This window comes from Pseudonaja textilis, chromosome 1 (assembly GCF_049901715.1).
Source record: "Pseudonaja textilis isolate UNSWEBS1 chromosome 1, rPseTex1.2, whole genome shotgun sequence".
Taxonomy (NCBI): Eukaryota; Metazoa; Chordata; class Lepidosauria; order Squamata; family Elapidae; genus Pseudonaja; species Pseudonaja textilis.
Window position 1 is genome coordinate 254898278 of NC_141990.1, and position 27239 is coordinate 254925516.

A 27239-nucleotide genomic window follows, 5' to 3' on the forward strand; every position below is an offset into this window, starting at 1 on the left:
GCTTGTCCTTCACAATAACTAGCTCCCTTTCATTCCACCTGCCCTGAATGGATCAGTTCTCCTCTAAAAAGTGAGCTGGTTCAAGGCCAGGCCTTGGTGAAAGGGGGAGGGAGAGTTTTACAATCTTGAATAGAGGAGCCCAGAAGCAGTTTCTTTTGCCTAGGCTTCTTCTGTCACCAGAATGCATCCACCTTCAAACCGCCATTTTCTACTTCTTCCCTCATCAGTGCAGCCTTTAAAATCAACAGGCACTAAGGAAAAGTACCTTAAAAAGGAAAGATCTTTAAGGAAAAGATTCTTAAAAAGGCAGGTGTTGTCCCTTCACCACATTGCCCTCTGCTCAGGCCTTGTAGAGCTCTTTTTGCAGGGGCTTCAACTGTACAATGAGGTGGAGACATCATCTATCTATCTATCTATATATATCTATTTATATATATTTGTAGTGTCATGGAATAGTGAAATCTCTATAGCTGTGACGAAAATGGTAGAAACATGTAAGATACAGAATGTAAATACTGTAGTTGTTAGCTATTATTAAGTATTGAAACAGATTATCACAAGGCATGGCTTGTCTGGTGTTTGAAGTAGAAGGTTGAGTAGATGAATTCTGAGGCTCAAACCAGAGCAAGGAGAAAACGAAGAAGTGACGTGGGTGGATATGAATAGGAAATAGAAAATATGGAACACTAAACAAAAGGGCTTGTGGGGAAGACAGAGATGTGGAGAAAACTGTACCTGCTGTGTATGCATTACGTGTGTTATGGGCCTTTGCAATTGAGTTATGTTCACCTCTATAAGTTTTGCTAATACAGAAATTGGCTAGGTGAGATATTAATGTCATACCATGCTTACCTAAGATGAAACTTGTCATTCTGCTGCATCAAAGCAAAGTTACCTTTTCTTTTGTCAGGCTCTTCTTCTTGGAATTGGTCTCCAGCATAAATCCATGGACCAGTTGGAGAAAGAGATAGGGCTGCCTAGTAGCCAGTTAATGGGCCTCTTCAATAGGACTATCCGCAAAGTTGTTCAGGTAATGCCCTTTGGGGGCAGCATTTAACAGGATGAATCATATGCCGGAACACAATACTCCAAGCTTCTATTACAGATTCTTTGTATGGAAATGTCTTCAGTGTGTTTTGTAGTATGTAATGTGCTTTTTATATCAGTTGTGATTCTTAGAAATTCAATGGAGGGAAATTAGGAAATAAATAGGAAAAAAAATATTGGCAAAAAATTAGAAATTGGCTAGAGGAAATTACAAAAGTTAAAATCGAACTGAAACCAGAGATATTTTATTAGGAATTTTAAATAAAAAATTAGTAAAAAAAAATATCATTATATATTATATTCCACATATTAACAGCGGCAAGGCTTGTCTTTGCCCAAAATTGGAAATGCGAAAATATGCCCCCCCAACTTTATGATTATAAAGAAAACTTTGGAATGTGCAGAAATGGGCAGGTTGTCAATAGAACTCAAAAACAAAAGAGGAGTCAGAGTACTGTGAGATTTGGAATTCATGGTACAGTTGGTTGGAAGGTAGACATGAAATGAACAAAAGAAAGTCAAATAAGAAGGTATGATGGAAATTAGCAGTATCACATGCAATCAGATGTACATTTGTAATATATAACTAGATAAAACTTTGTGTTGTATATTAATGTAATAAGTGGGAATGATTATTCTACATAATTTGAGAGACGTCAGATTGAGTGAACACTTGCTCATGTTGTGATAAGTGGACTGTTTGGCTTTATTGTATTTGTGAAAATATGCTCAATAAAATATTTTTTAATTAAAAAAGGAAATAAACAGGAATGATGTTTTGGCAATAGCAGTATCTTCATAGAAATATTTTTGGGTGGAAAAGCGATCCGTCCCACCATTCTTTGTTCCTTAGTTGTTCAACAGTGTCCAGGAGAAGGCTGTAGAAGAGCAAATGGCAGTAATGAAAGAAGTTGTAATGGAACCAACCCTGAAATCTTTAAATGAAGATTTGGTAACTATCTTTTTATAAGCTTTTCAGTTGTTGGTGTTAAGTATTTACAGTTCCCTCCCCTTTGGTTATTTTTGGGGCTATATCTAATGGAATCACGATATACAAATGTGTATTTCATTCATTCACTTATTCGTTTGCCAATGAATACTGGAAATTGAGCAAACAAAAACTGGTGCCTTCAAATCTAACTTTTGACCTCTCACAAGTGTCCAGTGGGTCACTTCTGAAGACAGATGCATTATCTTCTGCTTTCAAAAGCTGGGATAATTTCTGCAATACTTATACATGTTCAGCTGACCAAGTGTGTAAATGTATGATATTATCATGTGTTTAAAACCTCATTTTCCTGGGAATTCCACTTCCCACTTAGAACGAATAAGTGTACTATCTCATGTGAGATGCATTAAGAAACACCAGGCTCTTTAGATCATTGATTAGCTTTTGTCCTTGGCTTGAGAGTTGTACTATATGTATTCATTTTAAATAACCATGTACAGTGCCTGTTATTTATAATGTGGATTTTCGGATGCAGGAAGAAGCAGCCAAAGAATTTCAAGAAAAACATAAGAATGAGATTGGGAAGCTAAAAGACCTGGATCTTTCACAGTAATTTTTTTTGTTGTTGTTTCTCCTTCCCCTGTCCCTGTAACAAATGAACAAACTAACTCTAGGAAAATTAAATGATTTAAGCTATTTGGCCAAAGCATTGATGCTAGAATTCCCCCTGTGAATGGTTCTGTAGTGAAACAAGGAATGCTTCCATATTTTTTGCTCTCTCAGAAAAGAGAAAGAAAAAAACCTACCTTTATATGGGCTGCCAAAAGACCAGCCCTCTCCTGAGGCCTCAGGAAGGTTAAAATTCAGTTTGGTTTGCTTTGAAAGATATTTGCTTGGCTTCAATGAGCCAGAGAATCTCTCTGAAGTGGCTTTGGCTTTGGCCAAATCAGATGCATATTTTTGCTTTATAACATAAGGAGTAGGTCCCTTGGGTACTAATTGTAAGGGACAAAGAGCACACCCTGGATTTATGCATTCTTTCCTTTCCCTTTTGATGCCTGACCTGCTCCCCCTTCCTTTAATAATGATTATGTGTTGAGTCTGACTGCCTTTCCCTAATTTGGGGGACGGTATAGGATGGATGGGCCAATTTCGTTTTTACTGACAGAAATATTTCAACCCAAGCTGAATAAATCACGCTCTTTTGAAGCGCAGGTGCAACTTTGCACTTAGGAATTTCATTTTTTTTTCTTCAGCTGAGTCAATCAGATTTTTGAGGGCCAGAGAATGATGCTTGCACAGAATTCTGATGTGAGTGTATAGCAGAGGTTACTATTTTCTGACCAGGTTGCCCTTATATTTAAAGTGCTTTTCTTTTCACGTAGGTACATTATCCGAGGGGATGATGAAGAATGGAATGAAGTGCTGAGTAAAGCCGGACAGGATGCATCTGTGGTCAGCCTGAAGAGGTTAGTGTTGGGGCACTCACATCTCGGAGACCTATTATAGCAAAAGCACTTAGACTTACATACCACTTCACAGTGCTTTACAGCCTTCTCTAAGCAGTTTATAGAGTCAGCCTATTGCCCCCAACAATCTGGGTCCTCATTTTACAGACCTTGAGGGATGGAAAGCTAAGTCAACCTTGAGCCAGGGACAATCGAACTGCTGAACCGCTGACAGCTGGCAATCAGCAGAATTAGCCTGCAGTGCTGCATTCTAACCACTGCATCACCACGGTTCTTATCTACTACAAGTAGTCCTTGACTGAGGGTTATTCGTTTAACAGCCGTGTGGAATTATGACGGCGTTGAAAAACATGATTTATGACTGAATCTTGTACTTACAACTGTTGTTGGATCCCCACAATTACATAAATTCGGGCACTTGGCAACCAGCATGTATTTATGCCAGTTGCAGCATCTTGGGGTCATAGGATCACAATTTACAGCCTCTTCTTGTGGGGCTTCCAACAAGCATATTCAATATGGGAAGCCAGATTCACTTATTGACAGTGGCGAAAAAGGTTGTAAAATTGGATGTGATTCACTTAATACTGCATTGCTTAGCAACAGCAGTGTTGGAGCCAGTTGTGGCCATAAATCATGGACTACCTGTAGTATTCTTTTTGACTCTAGAAAAGTAAGAAATTAGAAATATAGTCTTACTGTTGACCTGCTCTTGGCTCTTGGGAGAGATGCAGATATTATCTCACCAGCAGAGAGAAGCTCTTGGCATAGGTTTTTTTTTAAGACTGCGAATCTTGGACATTTATACCACCATCTTTACCTGTTTTTTAAAGTTAGCTTCAGCGATACTTTGGCCCCAGTGTATGGATCGTATAACCTGTGTATTGTATTCTACCTCAGTGATAAGAAGAGAAAAGCAGAAGTCACCACAGGACCAAGAAAGGAGAAGAAATTTAAGAAAAAAAACCCAAAGTTGAAGTTGAAGAAATGATTAGAAGAAGGAAAAGCCTCCATCATATGGACTTGGACTTTCTGTTTTGTGAGACCCTGATACCGTTTGCCAAGCAAATGAGTTGAAACTATGAGGAAACTTTTACCTCAGGAGTGGAAAAGCCTCAATCAGTTTTTATTATTGTTGTTGCTTAATATAAAAGCAGCCTTCAAGCAACACCATTGGGAAGATATTTTTATTGCTGCCAGCTCAGCATTTGTGTTCCATTAAAAGAGACTGCAGAACAGCAAACTGGATTATTACCAGGAATTATGACTTCAATGTTGCCTTATAAAATCTGGTGGTTTCTCTCTCTTCCTCTCCCTCCCTCTCTCTTTCTCTCTCTCCCTCTCTCTTGGCACATGTGTGCCTATGCAGTTCTTCCCTTGAGTTCATATTGGAGATTTGAAGAAAAGCTGGCATTCAATGTTAAGCTGTTTAAAAAAAAAATCTGATATTTTAAAATACGGTGGGATTAAAATGCATTCCATGTTACACTGCTGAAAGTACTTGAGATGCTTGTCATTCATTGTTGTTTATTGATGTTACTGGTCTGAGAGATTTTCCCTACTGTTTTAATGTTTGAAGTCAGTTCTTTTACTCCACCAGTGGTTATGATGTGGGCAGGTGAATGGGGTCTTGCCGGTTAAATTGACTTTGTGATTACATCAGGGCTCAGATCTTCCACCGTAAGAGAACAAGTAGGATTAGGTGATTGCCTGAGACTCGACTTTTCACGCATTGCATGTTGCAGAGAGAAGTGTATAAACCCAAGTGCTGCTTCAGAATGTTGTGCTATGCAGAGGTGGTATTCAGCAGGTTCTGACCAGTTCTGGAGAACTGGTAGCAGAAATTTTGAGTAGTTCAGAGAACCGGCAAATACCACCTCTGACTGGAGATTTTACAGTAACTTTCCCCTTATGCCCACCAAGCCACGCCCACAGAACCAGTAGTAAAAAAAAAATTGAATCCCACCACTGGTGCTATGTAAACTTCCCGTATATAGTCTTTTCATCATTATGACTCTGGACATTGGCTGGAAGGTACTGTATTTCAGTGCCATTTGATGGGATTTCTAAAGTTCAAATTGAGAACATTTAATAGTGTGTGATTTAAGTGGTACACTTGATTTCCCTGGCTCCGTTTCTTCTCCATGGATGTTGTTCTTCCCTCTTTTGCAGCCTCCTTTCCCAATCATATTTTACAGTCATATATTAAACCGACTTAATCTATGTGATCTTCCTTACTGAACTTATAAGATTCATCTTATCTCTCTCTCTCTCCCTCCCTTTCTCTCTCTTTTTGTTAGCTAGCTCAATCAGAACATTGCCTTATTCCCTTACACATTTAAAGCTTACTTTGCAACTTATTTTAGCTTGGATTGAGCTTCTTTTGTGTGGCCTTCATCATTTCGGGTTTGAGGTCTGCCTTGCCAACAGTGAACAGTTGATTTGTCAAAAGATTAGGGATGACGACAGCCCTCAAGCGTTCCAATCCCAACCCTGAATTGGAGTTCCAACTATGCTGGGACTCCAGCACAGAGCGGGACTTGAAAGATTGTGTTGCAGCTCCTTGTGGAACTCCAGGCAGCTTGACAGGGAGTTTTTTCTTCCTGCTGGGTTGCAGAGGATAATATTTTGAGAATGGAGGAGGAATTGAGTACTTTCAGAGTTCCTGGGAGTGCCAACAAAGGGGTTAAAGTGTTGCACTTTTCACCCATTCTGCACAGAGCCAGCCATACCTTCTTCCTGATGCTCTGTTCTGTCCTCTGACCAAATTTCTCCTTTCTTGCCTCTTTTTTTTTTTGGTACTAAATATCATCCAAAACTCACAGGCTGTTTGGCAGATTTTACTCAAAACAATTTAAAAATAAAGTTGTCTTTGAGCAAAGTCCAGGATTTTATGGAACATGCTGATCGCTCGTTCTTGTTTCTTGTTGGCTTATCTTGGCTCCGTCTTGTCAGGGCTCACCTGGTGAGTTTGTTGTGAAAGGGAATGAAGGCAGCTTTGAATGCGGCTCAGATTCCTACTGGCTGGAAGTATTCCAGCCAGGAAGCAAGTAGGGCAGAGAGGCCTGGGTGAAATTTTCAGAGCAGCTGCCAGTCACCGCAGATACCGATAGATGCCGTAGTGATCCAATGCAGCCTTTTTTGTAAGGGGCTTCATTCATTCATGTCTGTCGGATCGAATCGGTGGTGGTGGCGGAACAGCAGCGGGAGGTAAAGGAGCTTGTGCTGGGAGTGAGTGACTCAGGCTGCCTTAATGCAATTTGAGTCCAAGGTAGCAAGAGTTTTAAATTGCTTCCAAATGCATCCATTAGCCTCGACAGAGCATAAGGACAGACGTCCACAGATGTTCTCATTTTAGTGACTGCGTAACTGCCTGTCTGTTTAGATCAGTAGGAGGTGTCTCTCTGGGTTACATCTTGCATATAAAGGGTAGGTTAGAAACGTCCACTGTTAGATTGATTTAATAGGAGGGAAATGTAAAATAATGAAACGCAGTTCTAAGAACAGCTAGTATAAAATAGTTATATCTGGTTCTTCTATTTTTATAAAAAAAACGTGTGTGTGTGTACCAAGCAATTTCAACCAAACTTGGTACACAGATGACTTACCCTTTGGAAACAAATACTGTGGGGGTAAGACACCTCTGACACCCCTTGGGGGGGGGGGTTGCGCCTTAAAATGGCTTCTACTGTACAGCACAGTGGACTTGCCATGGTAAGGGCTTCACAGTACTCCACAAAGCGCTCTCTCTCTCTCTCAAGCCTCCAAGGAAATGTCAGGTGTTTGGCCAACACTACAAAAATGAAACACCAGCATAGACAAGAAACTCCTGAGGAGAGAAATAGAAACACCAGCGATGCTGTATGAGAAACAGTACAACAGCCTGAGTCCCGACTACAGGATTTTCTTGTCTAATACTGGATTGGGATAAATAAATACCTCGGCAATGCCAAGTTATCGGCTAGTAATCATTATTGTTTAAAGTCAATCTCGGCTTACGGCCACAATTGAGTCCCAAACTTATGTCACTAAATGAGACAGTTAAGTGACTTTTGCCCAGTTTTATGACCTTTCTTGCCCCAGTTGTTAAGTGAATCACTCCAGTTGTTAATCACATAATTAAGTGAATCTGGCTTCTCCATTGACTTTGCCTGTCAGAAGGTCACAAAAGGTGATCACATGACTCCGGGACACTGCAACCGTCATAAATATGAGCCCATTGCCAAGCGCCTGAACTTTGTTCACATGACCATGGGGATGCTGCAATGGTTGTAAGTCTGATAAATGGTCCCAAGTCACATTTTTGAGTGCCGTTGTAATTTCAGTCACTAAAGTTGAGGACTACCTGTATTTGTAAGATTTCCAAGTGATTAGGGTTGTCTTCTGCTTCCACCACTGCCATCTCATGTTTAATTCTATACTGTTGCATGACTGCTACAAGAATAGAATAGAATTGGAAGGGACCTTGGAGGTCTTCTAGTCCAACCCCTGCTCAAGCGTCCACGATTTCTGAAGGCAAGCTATCCCACTGGTTAATTGTCCTTGCTGTTAGGAAGTTTCTCCTTAATTCCAGGTTGCTTCTCTCTGATTAGTTTCCATCCATTGTTTCTTGACCTGCCCTCAGGTGCTTTGGAGAATAATTTCTTTGTGGCAGCCCCTCAAATATTGGAATACTGCTATCATGTCACCCCTAATTCTTCTTTGAGTGACAGAATGAAATACAGAAGGTACGAGTAGAAATGGGTTGGTAACTTGTAGTTTTCAGCTTGGATATGACCACTTAATCTACTTATTTTTAATATTTATAACCTGTTTTTTTCTCTAGCAGGTTAAGATAACTTACATGGGGAAATTCTGTGACTTAGATGGACTAAGACATTGACTGGCCCAAAGTCACCTAGTGAGTATCCATGGCTCCAGGTGGACTTGAACTTCCATGGTCTTCACATAAGACCTATTCTGCCACACACTGGCTCTTTCACTGCTACCTAATAAGCTTCTTAAAATGAGCATTTTAAGAAAGAAGCCTAGTCTTGAAGCACACACTCTTAACAACTAATCAGCTTTCCTTTGTGCAAGGGAAAATTACCTCATTTCAAAGAACAGAAGAAAAAAAGAATTGTGTAAACTTTGGTGGTTTTTTTTTTTTTAAAAGCACTTTTCAGAATCCTGATACAGCAGAAATTGTCTATAGTCAAACTTAATTAGCTCTATGTGCTTAATTGGCTCTTTATTCTTTGGCTCTGTATCCCTTTTTGCTTTTTGAACAGATAGTGTATGAAACAAATTATTATTCAAGGAGACTGTCGTCTTGACATCAAGAAGGCTTATCAAGATGACCTGGCATTAACTGATCTCAGAATAGTGTTGGAAGACAGTGCGTTAGAAATAAAAAAGGAACACTGGGGAACCCATGAATGAGGGATTTCAAAACTGAGCACACAGTAGAGATAACCTTTTCAAAATTGACCATAATTGATATGTGGCTCTAGCTAAATTGGGAAACCAGCTTGTATTCCTTCAAGTGCTAGAAAATTGGTCTGTAGTTAGACCCTCATTTATCCTTTGGTTTTGTGGTATACTTCCTCTAGAATGGAATAAAACATTTGAAAAGGTATCGTAAGACTGTAGGACAAAACCCTTTGAGAACAAAATTCTGGCAAAATATAGAGATCGCTGTCGCGCAAGCGGAGAAGCAAAAACAATTTTGCATTTGTTTTAGCCAACAGTTTTATCAGTGTCAACTAAGGGTAATCTATTACGACATGCCTTTACCAAATTATGGATATAAATCTATAAGCAGTGGAGCAATGACTATTTAATGGCTCTCTTTTAGTCATGAGAGTTCAATAATTGCATTCAACGTCAGGTGGCAAAGACATGAGGGTCGAAGTTGTATTGTGACATCGCTACACGTGCCCTTTTGACATACATTTGGTTTGCAATGCTGCTTGATTTTCAAGCACACTTAATTAGGAGTTCACCCTATTGTCTTTGTATGTCCTTATTGTGTCTGCTGTAAAATAGAAATCCATAGAATTTTTATGCATAATATTTGAAATCTGCCTGAAAAGAAACTTGTCTTTCTTCCAAATTATTTGGCAAGTCTCTGCCAGCAGAAGGAACTCTGATGTCCTAAAACAGGAGTCCCCAATCCCTGGCTGTACCGGGCTGTGGCCTTTTTGGAATTAGGCTGCATGAGCAGCTTGGAGCAACTGGCCAGCGGGGCCCCCACTGCTCGTTGCAAGTTGATCTCTGTGTGTGCCAGCCTGACACTTGTGCAAGGGTTGTATATGTGCATGCATGTGCACCAGCCCATCAGTCACCCGGTCCAGTTCCCCCCTTTCTCCTCCCCTCAGCTGGGCCACCCTGTCCTAAATGGTTCCCTATATCTGCATGCTAAGAAGCCTTTCAAGACCTGAGTTGTCCCATAGCATTTTCCCTTTCTGCAATGATCGTTTCTTCAGAAAGGTTCGCTTTTGAATATTAAAGATTGCGTGCCCAGGTGAGGCCACTATCTGCATCCAGGGCATCTTTGACGGAAAGACGAATGAAGTGGCCACTTCCCCTTGTGGGTCTGAGCATGCTTTGATTTAGAGGACGATGACAAAGCTATGTAGGGCTGCCACGGTTCCCTGTAGGGGGAAGGAGATGGTATGACCTAGTTGTCAGGTGTGATTGTGCCTCTGCTTCAGAAATACTTGAATGGTTCTGACAGCTGACAGCACCTATCTTACTGGCTGGGAAAGGTCTTTTGTTAGAAAGAGTGAACTACAGACTGGATGCCCTTAAGATGAAGGCTGTATAGTTGAGAGCGCCTGATCATCAGCTGGAGGCATGCATCTGGTAAAACTTCTGAAAATATGGTATCATTTGTTCAGTCTTTCATTCTCTGATGCAAGGCTCAGGTATTTGAAGTGGAGACTGGGGGAGAATGATCTTTTCATACCAGCTTTATATCTGGAATTTCTGCTAAATTGCCCAATTGTTTGATGCACACCTAACTATCCTTTACCTTAATCCATAGAACATGAGTAAGATACTGGCTCTCACCCAACGAGATCAGCACAAATCAGTGCATTAGTCTTTAATATGGTCCGCAGAGATGGTTTTGTTTGTTTTGCACCAGCCTAGTACCTCTCTGGACATGCCCAGGAGAACTACTCTACAGTCACTTGGGTCATTTAGGACAGGGGTCTCCAGCCTTGGTAACGTTAAGCCTGGTGGACTTCAACTTCCAGAATTCCTTTGCTGGCTGGGGAATTCTGGGAGTTGAAGTCCGCCAGGCTTAACGTTGCCAAGGATGGAGACCCCTGATTTAGGAATCACTAAATGAGAGACTTTATGCTTTTTATACGTTCCAAAAAAATGCACATTGGCAGCTTTCATGTTAACTTGTACTGGTTGGGTGTGATATAGTAAAGCCCTTTTTTTTGTTGCTTAATAGGAAACTTCTTTCATGGCAACAAGGCCCGATCTGCCCAGATTAGCTTCTTTCCCTTCCATAGGTCCCAAAGCAGATCCTCCCCTGATGCTACTAGCAGCCAGATATTTGCTTACACTTCTACACTTCAAGTCCTAGGCTTGTAAGGATCTGGAGGAAAGGGTTGCCTAGGGGATGTGCACAGCAGTGGAAGTTCATCCAGTGCTGCCAACTGTAGTAACAGCCTAGGCCCCAGGAGGGTAAGTGGTGCATTCAGCTTGGTCGGGGAGTGACTTCTCAGCAGATGCTAGTGGCAATCTTTTTTGTTGCCTTTTTTTAAGAAGGCAGTTAAAGGGATGGGCAATGGCTAGAACCCAAAGAGTGGTGGGTGCCTGGTCACAGAGGTCGTCTTTGTGGTCAATTTTCTTATTGTCAAGAGATCAGCATGGATTTCAGAAAACGGAGAGAGTTGTTTGCCCAAATAAATAAATCAACAAATACCAACTACAGATTTTCTCAATGTGCTTGTGTCCACTTGTAATTCACATGTCTGAACTCTGCATTTTTTAACTGCAGCAGCTGTTTCCCTGGTGCAACTTTCTTGGCAGCCCTCAGTCAAGCTACATGGGTGGGAGAAATGCATTTTTGTGGTCCTGTAACTGCATTATAAAGGCCTAGAGTGAAATGACCACTTATGAATTTAGGCTTTGGGGGCTTTTTGACTAAAATAAAATAGGACACCCCCCCCCCCAGCCCATAGAGGTTCTACATGGCTCAATTTCAGTGCAGTACTAAAATATGTTTGAACCTTTACAACTGAACACTCTTTAAAAGTATTCTGCATCCAAGAAATCTTATTTGACTTGGCATAGAAAGGCCGTTATTCCTGTCAGTGCTTAATAGTTTTTGTAATTAAGCTCTATTTGGTGCAAGTGCAAAGTTGACCACTGATGATTCTCCTGACTGTGATCACCTCCACCGTCCAAAGCAAAACGAAAAATTTGATCCACGATCAACTAAGGTTTTCAGAGGCAGAAAACCTTTAAAAAGTAGTACGTGTTCAGACATTCTTTAGTGCTGCCATGGAAATGGGGAACCTCTATGGGCTTAGGAGCTCCTATTTTATTATTAGACATGCTGCACAGAGAAAAAACAGGATTTGGGACTGAAACCATGAGCTGGGAATATACACAATTTCAGAGCATCAAGTGAAGAACGCTGAGACTGAAAATTTTCTAATTTCGCAAAAGCATTTTAAAAAGCATGCGTGCATATGCAGGCAGGCCTTTCACTGAGTTCTTGACTCCTGGAGATTGCCAGGACAGCAGGGTCTTTTGGCAGGGTCCCCCCCCCCGAAGTGGCTTGCCATTGCCTACTTTCTAGGACTGAGATGGAGTGATTGGCCCAAGGTCACCCAGCTGGCTTCATACTCAAGGTAGGACTAGAACTCATAGTCTCTGGTTTCTAGAGTGATGCTTTAACCCAGGCGTCCCCAAACTTGGCAACTTTAAGATTCGTGGACTTCAACTCACAGAATTCTCCAGCCAGCTATGCTGCTGGCTGGAGAATTCTGGGAGTTGAAGTCCACGAATCTTAAAGTTGCTAAGTTTGGAGACTTCTGCTTTAACCACTACACTAAACTGGCCCTCTTTTAAAGGCAGTATTTTTGCCTGTATTCCTTGTAATCCAACAAGCATAGAAATTGGGGAGGGGGGGCGCGGGGGGGAAGACCGTACTTACATAGCCCATTTTATTTTGTTACACCATTTTAAATTATTAAGCATTACACCATCTGAAAAGTTTAACCAAGTGTCATGTTAATAAAATATGGGACATTTACATAAAATGACAACATTAATGTACAGTCAATATAGCAGACATTATCACAATACAACAGATTTTTGTACAGGTAGCTAAATCAGCTATTTGAAAATTATTTTCCAAAATGACAAACTTTAGGGTATTTCCTAACTACTTCATGACAAATCTTACATTTTTCCGTGATCTGGAGGATGTGAGGAGCTTGTGTTTGTTTTGCGGATCCAGATTTGAAAAAAATGAAAGATTTATAGCTTATCATTTTTAATATGTAGGGCTATCCTGTAAGTAAGAGTTGAAATGTGTAGGTAATTCATACAGTTCTCATGTTTTGATTCCTCTCCATCTATCTCACTTCTTTCTTGATCCATTTATGAATATTTTAGGTATTGCCTTTGTACCATGTGACTTACATGCATTATGGAAACGTACCGAACTCTTTAGGCACAGATTGTAACTGATAAAGGAGCAAGAAAAATAATTTTTCCTCAGTTAGTTTACCCAACCCCCCTGGCTCAGTCACAATTATGGCTTGTGTTATTGTTGAACTGCTTCAATCTTTATATCCTTAGACCAAATGTAATATTTGTAAATGCGGTTCATTCTGTAATGAATACTTTTCTCTCTGTTAAAAATGAAGATTTTTACGGTGAGGACATTAAACTCCCAAATAGATGATTATGGGGAAAGCCTCTCTTGCTTCTGAAACATCTATGTATTTACACAATTTCCATTCTCTTCCATTCTCTTCCCTGGAACACCATAAAAACTCTTGTGGCACATGCCTAGCGCCCTTCCCATTTGACTTGACTTCTTTCCCCCTTGATTAGTTTGACAATCTATCCTTCAAAAAATATTTGATTTATGCATATTTCCCCAACTGGTAACCATAATCCCTTTGTTAATACACAATTATTAAGACGATATCCTAAGTCACTATTTTCTAGTCCATTCAAAGATGGAAGTAAAACACTGAGCATTGGAAAGAGGGGAAGCATCTTCCTATTTCAAATATTTCCCAGGTCAACCCTTAAATTTCAATGGAGACTGAAGCGTATGTGGAGGGAAATGCAAATAATTTGTCCCAGTCATACTGACTTTCTGACTCAAATGGTGAGATGACATGTGCAAAAGTCCTTGTTCAATTACTTACAATGATTTAATATTGGAATTTGAACCCAGCCAGGCCTGATTCACCTACACTAGCTGAAATCCAGTTTAGTCAGTCAGCATGCTGTCACATGCAGCAAATGGTGCAGTAGCAGTATTTAAATGTGGCTCTCATTCGAAATCATACGATTCAGGCAGCAGGTGTAGTCTGCATGGAGCTCGATTATTGCTTGCAACTTCCAGTCCCCAAAATGATTGCACAAATATACAATCTTTCTATACAGAGATCCCTTTAGTCGGAATTGGCTAGTCGTATTTCTGTGTGTGATGCACATAATTCCCGGGGGGACGGTGGTCCAGATCATAAGTACCAGATCAGGCATTTCAGGCAATTTTTGCTATAATATAGCATTGACAAAGCAAGCCCCAACCTTTATATACAACTATATTGCAGAAATGAGAGAAATTCTATCTGTAACAACCAGTATCGTAGATACCACAGTGTGATGGTCTTAGCGATAATAATTCGCACACAGACATGGGTAGCTGTAAATATTAGGGATACCAGGTTATGTTTTTTTAAATACAAAAATGGACAGCCAGAGCTAGTTAAAAATTGAGGCTAAAATAACCTAGAATCTATTACGTAGCATATTATTGTATCGTCAAAACTAGCTTCTGTTTTAGCTTTAGCACCTACTGAACCTGCACGTCTCAGTGGACAAAGCAAAAGCCAGATGTTTACAGTATGGCACTCTGGTGGAATCAGGTAGCCCAATATTAGACAGTTTGGGTAGCCGAAGTTGAGAGAAATTGGAATTTCTACATTCATAGCCATTTTTTAAACAGTCCACCCTCCAGCTAAATGCCAACTATGGTTTGTGCATTCTTCTAAGCAATCTTTTGGACACTTAGAAGTGAATTTCCCCCTGAGTTCTCCTTTGTGATGTGTACCTAGCAGAATAGCAGCGTCCCACCTCAGAGTCTGCTCATCCATTTTCAGGTAAAACTGTTGTGGCACGTGCAGAGTTATTTTTCTTGCATTTGGATAAGTTTGCTGAGGTGGTGGAAGAGGCACTGTCTCCAAAAGCTGGATGAAGCAACCACAATGGGGCCAAGATCCCATTTCAGTGCAGTTCAATGAGCAGGTGCTTTCCTTCATAGCAGGGCTGAGGATCTTAGCAATTACACTCTTGAAGTTACATAAACGGAATGAAGTCTGCTGGCCAAAGTGGACTGCAAATCCTGGAGGGGATCCAGGCCCTGAACCCTGCTGTTCCTGCCATAGATGAGCTGCCTGAACGATTCCTGCTGCACCAGGGAATTCATATGCTTGAGAAAAAAGCCTTCGCAAAAAGAGGCCAGCTCTGGGGCATTATGGATCTATAAAAGACAAAGGGAAGCTGTGATAAAATACATATTAGGCAGCTGTCAATTATCCCCCCTCCTCCCTCCAAAGACAGCTTCATCCTAATAGCAAATGCCTGAGAACATTTTCATTCTGTGGTTAAAAAGTACCATCTATTGTGTGTGTGTGTGTGTATGTGTGTCCACCCTCTTTCTCTGTGGCTATTCCACAGGGATATTTTAAAGTGGCTAAAATCCCCCTCCCCTTTAAACCCTCTTTTTTCTCTGCTACTTGTTCAGCCAAAGTAAAGGAAGCCTTAAAAGGGAATTAGCAACTGGTCAGTGAAACTGCCAGGCTAATATAGGCAGTACTTGTTTAGCAACTATTCACAGGTAACAAAAGCAACTTTACAACCAATTCTCACAATTGATGACCTTCACAGGGCAAAGGAAAGCTGAAGGAAGTTCATAAAACAGAGTCATGGCTTCACTTAGCAACTGCTTTGCTTAACAGATAACAGAGTTGCCGGCCCAACCAATTGGGGCTGTTAAACAAGGATTACCTGCACCTGTTTGGTTATGGGACACTGCAATTAATGTGGCAGAATAAAGAGCAGGTTCCAGTTTTAACAGTCAAGCAAATTTGAGGCATGTAAGATGGGTCTTACGAAGGAAAGGAATTATTGAATTAAAGCCAGGGGTGGGATTCTACCGGTTTGGACCAGTTCAGGTGAACTGGTAGTTCCGGTGAGTTCCGGTGCTTTATTTCGTTTTTTTAGAGCACAGCTGATTCACGTGGCAGAGAGGTTTGCCACGTCTCAGCTGTTTTATTCGCAGGGGCTGCAGTAGAAGTTAAGTATTTGAGCTGAAAATGAGCTTTTTTAAATGCTGTGCGAACCGGTTGTTACACCAGTTGAATCTCCCCACTGAGTAAATTCAAGTGGGAGAAGTGGTTCCCAAGCCTGGGTTCTTCATATTCAGCTGCCACCCATGGAATTGTTTATTTTGCAATACTGGGTTTCCCCACATAGATGGGGGAATCTTTCCTAATGCTGTCCTTCTGTAAGACCTCTTTCCTGGTTTCCAGCTTCTGATGCGTTTAAGGCCATTTTTCTAATTCCTAAGATTTGGCATCTTATACATGGAAGTTGACGAAAATGTCATCTTTACCTTGGCATATTTATAGATGTGAACACAGCTTTCAGTATTGATTGTCTGAGCACACAGTATCTCACAGTAGCGCTGGAGGCCATCCAACTGGAATAAACTTGCAGCTGACAGCAACTGGCCAGGATGAAAGCGAAGGCATTATTTTAACATTCTGCTCATTCCATTGACATGCAATAATTCTAGGTCACCCCTGAGCTGAAGTCCTTTGGGTGACATGCCCCCCCAAAATGTTTAAAATGTAACACACCTTAAAAATGAAAAGTATGTGTGTATTTAAAAAATAATGAATTTTTAGAACTAAAAGTATTTACCAGGAATCAAAGAAAATGCAGAATAAGGCTCACTATCTTATTTATTGTAATCTCACTCGAAAGAGGCCTTTCAAAAGGATGTCAATGTTCATGTAGGAATACAAGGGAGGAGAAATCTTGCAGCCCTATAAATTTTGGGGACTATTTTGAAAGTTGCCTTTGCACAATAGCTTTTGTCCTGATTTATCAATTCAAATTGGTTAAAGGCATCTGAGTCACAAGAGATACACTAGTAATCATGAGGGATTAAGCAATACCTCCAAACTGCATTTTTTCCAGAAAATTTGGAATGCTTAGTTGAGGAATAATATACCCTAATAATGCCTCTGTCCAAGGTCGCTGGGATAGGAAGCTTTCTATATGATAACATATAGCTTCTTTCAGATCAACATGAAATCTTAGATATGCTCACATTTGTATGTGGATGTGGTTTGTCACTGCTGCCTTTTGGGCTATTTTTTCACCTTTCCATTGCAGCCCTATAATTTTTGCATGGTCCTTCATGTAAGTGTCTGCATAGTTCTATTATAATTCATTGTCCTTAATTTTTCAAGACAAACAAAGGCTAGTCAATGCTATAAGTTATTAAAAACATCCAGTTTGAAAGGTCACCAATATTGTTATTTATTTATTTCCTGCATTTATTATTTTTATGAACAATGTAAGCAAATGTACACAATATTCCTTTTCCCCACAACAATCCTGTGAGGTGCATTGGGTGGGCTGAGAAAGAATAACTGGCCCAAAGTCACCCAGATAGCTTTCATGCCTAAGGCAAGACTAGAACTCACAATCTCCTGGTTTCTAGTCTGGTGCCGTAACCATCTTCTTCTTAATACTATGTGTAAAACAATTCCAATCTTCCAACAAGCATAAAAATGTTCCCATTATAACTAGTAATCCCCAGAGATATTACAAAGATATTGCAATGGTGTGATGGCTGCATTTTGTATGTATGTGAAACTCTGCAGTTTAACTAAACTCTTCAAGCTGTAATTGTGTTGCTCAATCCCAAAATCTTACGTCTACACCTACGTGCCTGACTCAGAGGTCTCATCCTTGTTGCTTATCTCAGTATGATGAAGACTAACTTCCTTATCTTTTTTCTCAAGATTATTTCTACTTGATTATTCCCAATATCTGTCATTATTTTAGCCTTGGTGCTTATCTTTAATCCTCTCTGTTTTGCACTTTACATTTTATAATACTCCTGTTAATCTCAAAGCTGCCAGATTGTTCCTCTTTTTTCTTGACTACTGCACCATTTTCTTCTTTTTGACTGTCCCACACGTAGTTCAGTACTATAGGCTATCTCCAAACAAATTGATAGCTCCATCACTTGCAGTAATGAATGGTTTGAGATAACAATTTCAAACTTTAGCAAGCTGGAGAAAGTTGAAGTAGACGAAAAGCAATATTCTTTCACACATCAATTTATAACCTGTTTTTTTTTCTACCCAGAGAATCTCTCTGGGCACGCACTGATGCAGTTTATTCAATATACATTTCTGAAAATCAGTCTAGAATATTTTCATCATATTCCCATCAATCAAAGGAATGTTTGTGCTGTTTTGATTTGCACACAGATTGGATAAACAGTTTTAACTCTAGAATTCATTTACTCAATGTGCAGATAAGTGTTCCTGCAATTAGCACCAGTTTGGTAATGAAGACACATTAGACATATGTCAAAAGTCAATGAGAGGCAAATGCTCACCTCTAGGATATCAGCTATGGGGATTTCCATGGCTTCCGTTCCTCCATAATATAAATACTGCATCAGCATCTAAAAGAAGAAAGGTAGAGCATTAGAAAGTCTGTAACAGGAACCGACAGAAACCTTCCACTACTGAGATGAAAGCAAATGCAACATGCAGCATTAACTCTCCCATAAAGACTTCAAAGATGAACCATAACATTTGATATTATGTATGTTGACGGCAGCAAGATTACTTTATGCACATAAATCAAAGGACCCTTTGATTCTCACAATGGATGGAGTGGCTGCAAAAGTTGATGGAGTTAGCAGAGAGGTCTAAATTGACTGCTTTGATTGAAGAAAAAAAATACTATCGTTTCTACTTGGAAACCACTTCTGGACTTTGTGCTTGAGGTGGAAAAAAAAATGAAACTGATTTTACCGATCAGATAGGTTTGTTGTTATAGAAATGGCTAGTTTATACTATTATGTAAAAGTAAAAAGTTGAGGTTGGTGCTATTATCTTATTCTACTGCACCAAAGGGAGTCGGAAGTCAACGTTCTTTATTTTTCCACTTTTCCCTACACTTTTCCCTTCCTTTCTCCCTCCTTTATTTTCCTACTATTTTCTTCTGTATTTTTTGTATTTTATGTTATAAATCAATTTTAAAAAAGATCGACCCAAATGGTGGATAGATCTGGCTTGCAAAGACTGGTGTAAAGCTTACAAACCCTGGTCAATAGAATCCTAAACTCTTCTGTCTTCACCTAGTTCATTGCAAGGTAAGTAAAAGTGCTTTTTTTTTCAAGAGGCAACTGGACTTCCATGACCTGGATGATTGAGAATCTCCATAGACATATAATTATGTCCACTTGAAGGGGTGCGCTGAGGAATTTGCGGATTATCGCTTGACTTCGTTCCCAGTTAGATGCTGGCGTGGTTGCTGATCAGGTGGAAGCTTCTGTGGCAAGTTCTTGCCCTATTATGTGGGAATGGTTTGACCCTGTTGCTCCTGAGGGCGTGGACAGGATCCTAGGGAGGATGCACGTGAGCACCTGTATTTTAGACCCATGTCCCTCCTGGCTTGTGAAAGCTTCCCAGGAGGTGACAAGTGGGTGGACTCTGGCAGTGATCAAAGCTTTTCTACAGGAGGGGACAGTGCCCCAGCACTTTAAGGAGGCTGTGGTCCACCCTCTTCTTAAGAAGCCATTGCTGGACTCCACTCGGTTGGATAATTTCTAACCTTTCTCCAATCTTCCCTTTTGGGGGAAGGTTGTTGAGAAGGTGGTCACGCAGCAGCTCCAGAGGTTTCTGGATGAAATAGGTTATCTCAACCCCTATCAATTAGGATTCAAGCCTGGATTTGGGACAGAAACAGCATTGGTTGCACTTTTGGATGATTTCTGGCGGGAGCGGGATGGGGGTAGTGCATCCATCCTTGCTCTACTTGACCTCTCAGTGGCTTTTGATATCATTGACCATGGGATTCTCCTGAGACAGCTTCAGGGGATGGGAGTGGGAGGACTTGTGCTGTCTTGGTTCATTTCCTTCCTCTGCGGCCGCTCTCAGTCAATGTTGATAGGAGGAGAGAGATCCAACCCTCGCCCACTGCTTTACGGGGTTCCGCAGGGCTTGATACTCTCTCCACTCCTGTTCAACATTCATATGAAACCACTGGGTGAGATAATCTGTCACCATGGACTGAGGTATCACCAATATGCTGATGATACTCAGCTGTATGCCTCGGCCCATGGCAAGTTAAGTGTTGCTATGTCTCCCTCTCGCAGTGCCTGGAAGCTGTTAGGGGCTGGATGGGGAGGAATGGGTTGAAACTAAACCCATGCAAGACTTATTGGCTCTGGGTCTGGTGTTTGTTGGATCAGAGAGAATTGCCACCTTTAGTCTTGGATGGAGTGGCACTACCCCAAACAGACCCTGTGCGTAATCTGAGGGTTCTCCTGGACTCACGACTCCTGTTCAAAGAGCAGGTGGCGGTCGTGGCCAAGAGGGCCTTTGTGCAACTGCGGGTTGTGCATCAGTTATGCCCTTTCCTGGATCAGCGGTCCCTACTCACAGTCACTCATGCCCTGGTCACTTCCCGTCTTGATTATTGCAATGCGCTCTACATGGGGCTGCCCTTGAAGAGCATCCGGGAGCTTCAGTTGGTGCAAAATGCAGTGGCCCGCATGGTTTTATGCAGACCCTGGTGTGCACATGTATCACCTCTCCTGCAGGAGCTGCATTGGCTGCCAATTTGTTTCCGGGTGCAATTCAAGGTGCTGGTTGTCACCTTTAAAGCCCTTCATGGCTTGGGTCCAGGTTATCTGAGAAAACACCTCTTGCCAGTGACATCTACCTGACCCATTAGAGTGACGAGGCAAGGAATGCTGCGAGTTCCACCCCTGAGGGAGATATACCTGGTGGGACCTAGAAGAAGGGCCTTCTCTGTGGTGGCTCCATCTCCCTGGAACATCGTTCCCCCAGAGATTAGAATGCCCCCCACATTAATACTAATCCGAAAGGCACTGAAGACCTGGTTTTGCCAGTGGGCCTGGGGAACCCAGAGAGGGATGGAATCCATCAAATGGCTAGTGTGACCTGCTCTCGTTGGGATGGGGGTGGGTGATAGTTGTTTTTTGTTTTTGTTTTCCCAAATTCTGTTCTATTTACTTTACTAATTTATTTGATTCTTTTTGTTTTTTATTTTTATTTGAGTCGCCATGGGCAAATAGGCAGCAATATAAATCAAATCAATCAATAAATAAAATTAAATGCCAAAATAAATAAATAAATACAATTGACTGAGAGTTGAAGAAAACCAACTGATTCTTTTGATAGTCTTTCAATATAATCTTTTCTGGGTTTCTAGCTTTCACATATTTTCAGCTTGCTCTGTAAAAACGAAACTAGAGAGCGAAATATGCTGTTGTGTATTAAGATTTTACTGATTTACTTTTTCCATGTCAAAGTCAGCTTTATTTATTGCCTTTTGACAACTTTCCACATCCTAGGTTATGTATCTATTTTAAAATATTCCACATTCAAGTTTTGTTTTTACTAGAAAGCCTCATAAGCTTTCAATTGCTTAAGTGGATTTAATATAAAGCCAGCAAGATTTTTTGGTCTATTCATATTTAATTTGTTCAACAGAGCATGAAAATTATGCCTGGGAAGCTTTGGTTACTATCCATGGAATATACTTTTGCTAAATAAAATGACTATTCTTCAGTATGTGCTTGCATTTCAGGAACACTTATAATGGAAAAAGTGAACTTTGGGTGGATCTGGCCGATCTGATGAAAAAAAAACCTGGCAGGGTTTTTATTGTTGCTGCTGATTTGGCCTCACCCCATGGACATAAGCATAAACCACTATCTTTACTCAGAGTTAATCATTGCTTTCTTTTTGTTCAAATGTGCTAAGCATCAGAAGATAAATGCCACAGCTCCACATTTCAGTGTTGGACAATGGAAAGAATAAACTGAACTATTCTTTGAAACCCACCTTGAAGATATTGTATCTCATGTCACTAATTTCCACAATCTTATTGCCTTGGCTGTCTTGTCCTGTTTTATTGGTCATCAGTGTCTTGAATCTGTGAAAATAAGCAGAGGTGATTTCTTAGGAGTTTTAAAAGATTATTTGCTTGGACTATGTTTTAACTGATGAAGTATAAATACCTTCGCACCACCCCGCCCAACTCATTCTTTGAATTTTCAGGATCATCAGCCTTCCTAGCAGAAGCTTCCAGGCAAAACAAAACAAAACAAAAACCAAACCAAACTTAGGAGGTATTCTCTCAACTTATTGGAGAATTCTGATTCTAACCATCTGACGTTGAAAACCAGACTTTCTTCAAGCACAGAAAAGTGGTTGGAGGAATCCAGTTCAGATTTAATCTGAAACTAGCTTGAAAAACAGGAACCAGGATAATGATTGTATGATATCCTAACGCTGGGCACATGTAAAGTGGATTTTTAGTTAACTACAATAAAACAACATTGTAATTCCCACCCACCCCAAATATATGCGTTGTGTTACTGTAAAACTGTTTTGTGTACTATCCCAAGAGTGAAATTCTAAACACATCAGAACAGATATCGATGTAATCTTGCCTAAAGTTTGGATTGTACCATGCATACCCTAGGTTTTTACATTTTTGTCATCTCATAATGGTGAAAGCTTACAGTTATTGGCAGCGATCTAAGCAGGCTAGGCTAGCTGAAGTGGGATAACGTCAAAAAGATTTTCTCTGCTCAAATACCATCACAGTTATTATATCAGTCTAAGCTTATTAAAAAGTTACCAATAGTGGTGGATCAAATCCTACATTATGGATCTGATATTTAATAAGAATATAGTCCTCTTCAAACCAGATTGAAATGGCTTGATGGAACATGAACAATGTTCTAAGAATATCTTTGCTTGATCAGAGTCAAATCTCAGTTTATTGGTCCTCATCCCAAACAGTGTATCAGGAGTCTCCAATCCCTGCTGAAGAAGTGAGTGGTGAATAAATGTGCAAAATGGAAACCACCCCCCCACCTCCCAGTCTGTGGAAAAATTGTCTGCCATGAAACCAATAGACAGGATATTTGAATGAGATATGTTGCAGCACACCCCAACTGCTACAGTATATCTCATTCAAACATCCTGTCTACATCTTATGAAATAAAATTCTATAGCTATCTCTTGGTTTATTAGAAATGGGGTACAGCATGAAAGATAGATGAGCAGAATCCTAGGAAATTCCATGGCATAGCTGCAACTATCTACCAGCATCAAATAGGCTAATCTTGCGCAGTCCAAGGTAATGAGATTAACAGAAACTAATCAATCACATAATACCTCCCATTTCTTTCAGCAAAGCTGTTTACCAAAGCACTAACATAAATCCAGATCTAAACTGCAAATAATCTGTTTCAGCTACAGGATCCTGACCAGCAATTACTCTATTTTGCACAAATCTGTAGGAACTGACTTATAATATTACATCTTCTGTGCTTGGTAGATTTATTTAGGAGTGACTAGATAACTGTTTAGGACTGCGTGATGTATCGGCAGATTATGCGAGCAGATCCTAGTAAGGTGGCCTTCTGCAGCTGACCAATGGTGATCTTGTAGGTGCCAACTGTTTTTAAGTGCTTGCCTAGGTCTTTAGGCACAGCACCCAGTGTGCCAAGTACCACTGGAACCACCTGCACTGGTTTATGCTAGAGTCTCTGAAGTTCGATTCTCAAGTCCTGACATCTGGTGACTTTTTCAAGTTGTTTCTCATTGATTCTGCTATCACCAGGTATGGCAATGTCAATAATCCACACTTTTTTCTTCTCCACAATCGTGATATCCAGGGTATTGTGTTCCAGAACTTTGTCAGTCTGTATTCGGAAGTCCCACAGTAGTTTTGCATGCTCATTTTCTACCACTTTTTCAGGCTTATGATATTATTATTATTATTATTATTATTATTATTATTATTATTATTATTATTATTATTATTATTATTATTTTAAAAGGGCAAACTTTTAAATTAACTTATGACCTCCAGCCTTCCATGTTTCTGTCTGGAAGCAGCGGTCAAAGTTTCTTTTTATCTATCCTAGGCTTGTAAATATTATAAATCTATTCTCTTGAATGGTTTATGAGTGATGTGGACTCACTCTTGTCAGTTTTCTGACCTGGGTCCAAGCACAATCCCTTACTGCCTGTGTAATTTTGGAATTTGGGATTGGGGTATAATTGTTGTATGCAGCACAGGATGGTGTTAATTGCACTTGTAGATGTCCTTTGGAAGGATTGGGATGGTTGTGGTGCACTTATCCTAACCTTCCTTGATCTCTCAGTGGCTTCTGCTGTTATAATTATAGTATCCTTCTAAAGTGGCTTTGAGGTATTAAAAGAGAAAACACAATGGGATGGTTATTATCCCTCTTCTATGGCCTTTTCCCCTCAGTGTTAGGGGGGTGGGGAGACCTAACTTGAGGATCCTACTTTGCAGGGTTTCTTAGAATTCTACTCTCTTTTGAGTCCTCTTTAACACCTACAAGCAACTTCTCAAAAAGGTTTTTTGTTGGTACAGAATAAGGTGTCATCCATTTTCTGTAACTGGGAGATCCTTTGCATAATTCAGTACCAAGTACTACTTGCTGAGGGAGAAACTCACTTATTTGAAGCAGTAACCAAGAGAACTTTATGAGCATAAAATAGTTTTCCTTCCACTTGAAACGTCACATCAGACATATCTTTGTTATTTAGAAAGTGAGGATCTGCATAGAAGAGAAAAAGAGGGAAGTTTAATTAGGTTTCATTGTAGAGAAACATAGTAAGAAATCAATATCCACCGAATAGCTGCTGATTGCAGGTTAACTAAGTTACCTAGGCGGGCTGGCAGTGTCCTTCTGATTTCAGGAATATTGGGGATGGGGCTGCTTCCATAGCAGTGAGTAAAGATAGCTGCGAGATGCTGGCTGATTGAGTCATTCTGTGAATAGACAAGTTAAAGAAACACATTATTCTGCTTTTATTATATAGAGGAGAGCAAAAGATAAGATATTTGAATTCATCTCTTTGCCAAGGATGAATGCCTTACGCACAGAGGGAAGAATAGCTGTATCTGCACTGATACCTATACCTATATCTAAGATAAATAAAATCCCTTTCTCAACCCTACGGGTGGTGTCTGTTTTTACCAAAGGCCCATGAATTTGAGGGTTCTGCACAGTATCTCTGTTGATCCTGGTACTTCCCTCTTTTGGATAGAGAGCTCTGAGGTTGTTCCTGGGAACTGTTGGAGCCAATCTCCCAGTTTAGGATCCACAGAGAAAAAAGGAGAAGGGGCCACACTAGTACCCATTGGCTGGGTACTAGGGCGGCCCTATAAAGCAGTGGTCCCCAACCTTTTAGGCGCTAGGGACTGTTTCTGTGGACCGGGGGATGGGGGATGGGGGCTTAGTTTTTTTGTGCTGCCTGCATCCCACGGATGGGGCTTCATTTGTTTGCGTGATCCAGTTTCATGCCATGGACTGATGCCAATTCATGGACCAGAGGTTAGGGAGATGACACCAGGATGACCATGGCACATCTGAAGGACGTGGTGAGAGACAAAGGGGCATGGAGAGTGCTGAACCATAGAGTGGCTGAGGGTCGGACATGATTGAGTGGCTGATGACAACAACAGATGATTTAAGTTATTATTAGAATTAGGGTTTCTACTGCAAAAGAGAGCTTTTTTGCCAGTAAACAAGCATAAATAAATATAGCTGAGGTGAGTGAAACATCTAGAACTAATTATGTTTTTCCAATAGCTTAAACTCTTTTTGGTTAGGTTACAATTTTAGAGCTCATTGTAAATATCTTATCAAAACGGTTAAGACAAGAAGAAAATTACCCTTTCCTGAAACAGCTTTTTCTCAACAAGTAGACAGGTGAGGCTAAAAGCAAGGGACTGCACCAAGAACTTAAGTATAAAGCAAAGGTGAGCCTTGAGTTTCAAAACCCGACCATTCTTTTAAAACTAGTTCTCAGCTTTCACATCCATTTTCTGTAAGAATAACTAATGAGACAAACATGCTAATGTGAAATGTGCAGCTGTCTTTTTGTTATATTCTCCAGAATAAGGACTCAGTGAGATTGCTGTATTCACATGCAGGAAAGCTTAATCCAGATGGTATGTTTATTTTAACTGGCTTAATTTTCCTCTTGTATGTGACTGTGAACTGTGAGATTGTTCAGCCTTTTGACTTCTTTCACATTTCTGATTGAACTATCATTTTAGTGTCAGAAATATGCAGCTCGGAAGGTTGATCAAGGAGAAGGAGGATACTTAATGGATTTCTACCTCTGAGTGCTTGAAACTTCAGAAGAAAAAAAGTCAACAAATCCAGCTGCCGAATGAATGGATGGATGGATGAATGAATGACTAGGAAGTGCAAGCAACCTAACAAGCAAAAAGGGTACGGTAGATGACTCTTGATAATCGGTATCTTTGAGATCTACCCTAGTATCAGTAGAGGTCTTTCTTTATATAGTGTATTATTGGCATGTCTTGCCTAGGCCAAAGATCATCAAAATCATATAAGCATTTGAGATCCTTGGATTTCTGCATCAAGAATGAAGTTAGGAAAGGAGGATAAGGAGCTGAAGTGATGCTTACAGTTTTAAAATAGCTTACTTTGCTGGTTCTGAGAATTTCAAACATTAGTTTCAGTCCATCAGTCACTAGCTCTTCGTTGTATTCTTCTTCTTTAATAGTGACAAATTCCCGTAGGAGGTTCTGTACTACTGAGTAACGAGACTGATAAAAAGTTGTTCGTAGTGACTCAATCCATACATGCAGCTTCCATGGGATTCCTGGAATCATTCCAAAAGAAAGGGGAAATGCAATTTTACCAATAAGCATGGACATTCAACCAGCAACAGGCAAATACATACTCTGTATCAAATCAAGTTTAGTTTAATGTTCTAATAGTACTAGAAACTTTTTATAGAGTATGACACAGGGTGGCACAGGGAGGTACAAGATTCCAAATAGATATATAAGTGATGTGATTATCTTTTAAGGATTACTATAAAAAAATAACAGATCTTAACACAATTAAGAACCTGCTTTTGTTTTATCTTTATGCGCATGGATGATATGATTAATATCATGGATGCATGACAACAGTTCCCACACTGCTGTCGCTGTGAAACTATATGCAAATGATCAGGGTGGATTGTATGATTATTTATCTCCATTGCCACAAATCTGCTAATGAATAGACATCTCCATTGTTGCACAAAATTGTGCAGTCTATTCTAGTTATGTCGGAAGAATTTGAAGACATTTCCAGGCATGGTACTGGAGCAACTCCAAGACTGTTCTAATCATAGCACAGGATTGGCAGGAATTACTCA

General features: G+C 40.3%; 2 protein-coding genes across 3 annotated transcripts in view; one reads left to right on the forward strand and one right to left on the reverse strand.

Moving 5' to 3' along the window:
* The window catches only part of NAT10 (N-acetyltransferase 10), a 31805-nt gene extending 26843 nt beyond the window's left edge, over positions 1-4962 (forward strand). Inside the window, exons 25-29 of the mRNA XM_026706978.2 lie at positions 911-1030; positions 1901-1999; positions 2532-2605; positions 3382-3465; positions 4366-4962. Coding sequence (XP_026562763.1) covers positions 911-1030; positions 1901-1999; positions 2532-2605; positions 3382-3465; positions 4366-4456 — 468 coding nt within the window. The 3' untranslated portion in view covers positions 4457-4962. The remainder of the gene's footprint in view (positions 1-910; positions 1031-1900; positions 2000-2531; positions 2606-3381; positions 3466-4365) is intronic.
* Positions 4963-12681: 7719 nt separating this feature from the next.
* ABTB2 (ankyrin repeat and BTB domain containing 2) overlaps positions 12682-27239 on the reverse strand; it is a 146615-nt gene continuing 132057 nt past the window's right edge. Inside the window, exons 11-17 of one of the 2 annotated variants that reach the window (XM_087921331.1) lie at positions 26515-26693; positions 24720-24825; positions 24508-24610; positions 21849-21939; positions 18362-18430; positions 16334-16447; positions 12682-15199 (exon numbers count right to left, since the gene is read on the reverse strand). In XM_087921331.1, the coding sequence (XP_087777457.1) occupies positions 15002-15199; positions 16334-16447; positions 18362-18430; positions 21849-21939; positions 24508-24610; positions 24720-24825; positions 26515-26693 (860 nt within the window). In that variant the 3' untranslated portion in view covers positions 12682-15001. Of the gene's footprint in view, positions 15200-16333; positions 16448-18361; positions 18431-21848; positions 21940-24507; positions 24611-24719; positions 24826-26496; positions 26694-27239 lie in introns of both variants that reach the window. The other variant, XM_087921330.1, reaches the window with a different exon arrangement.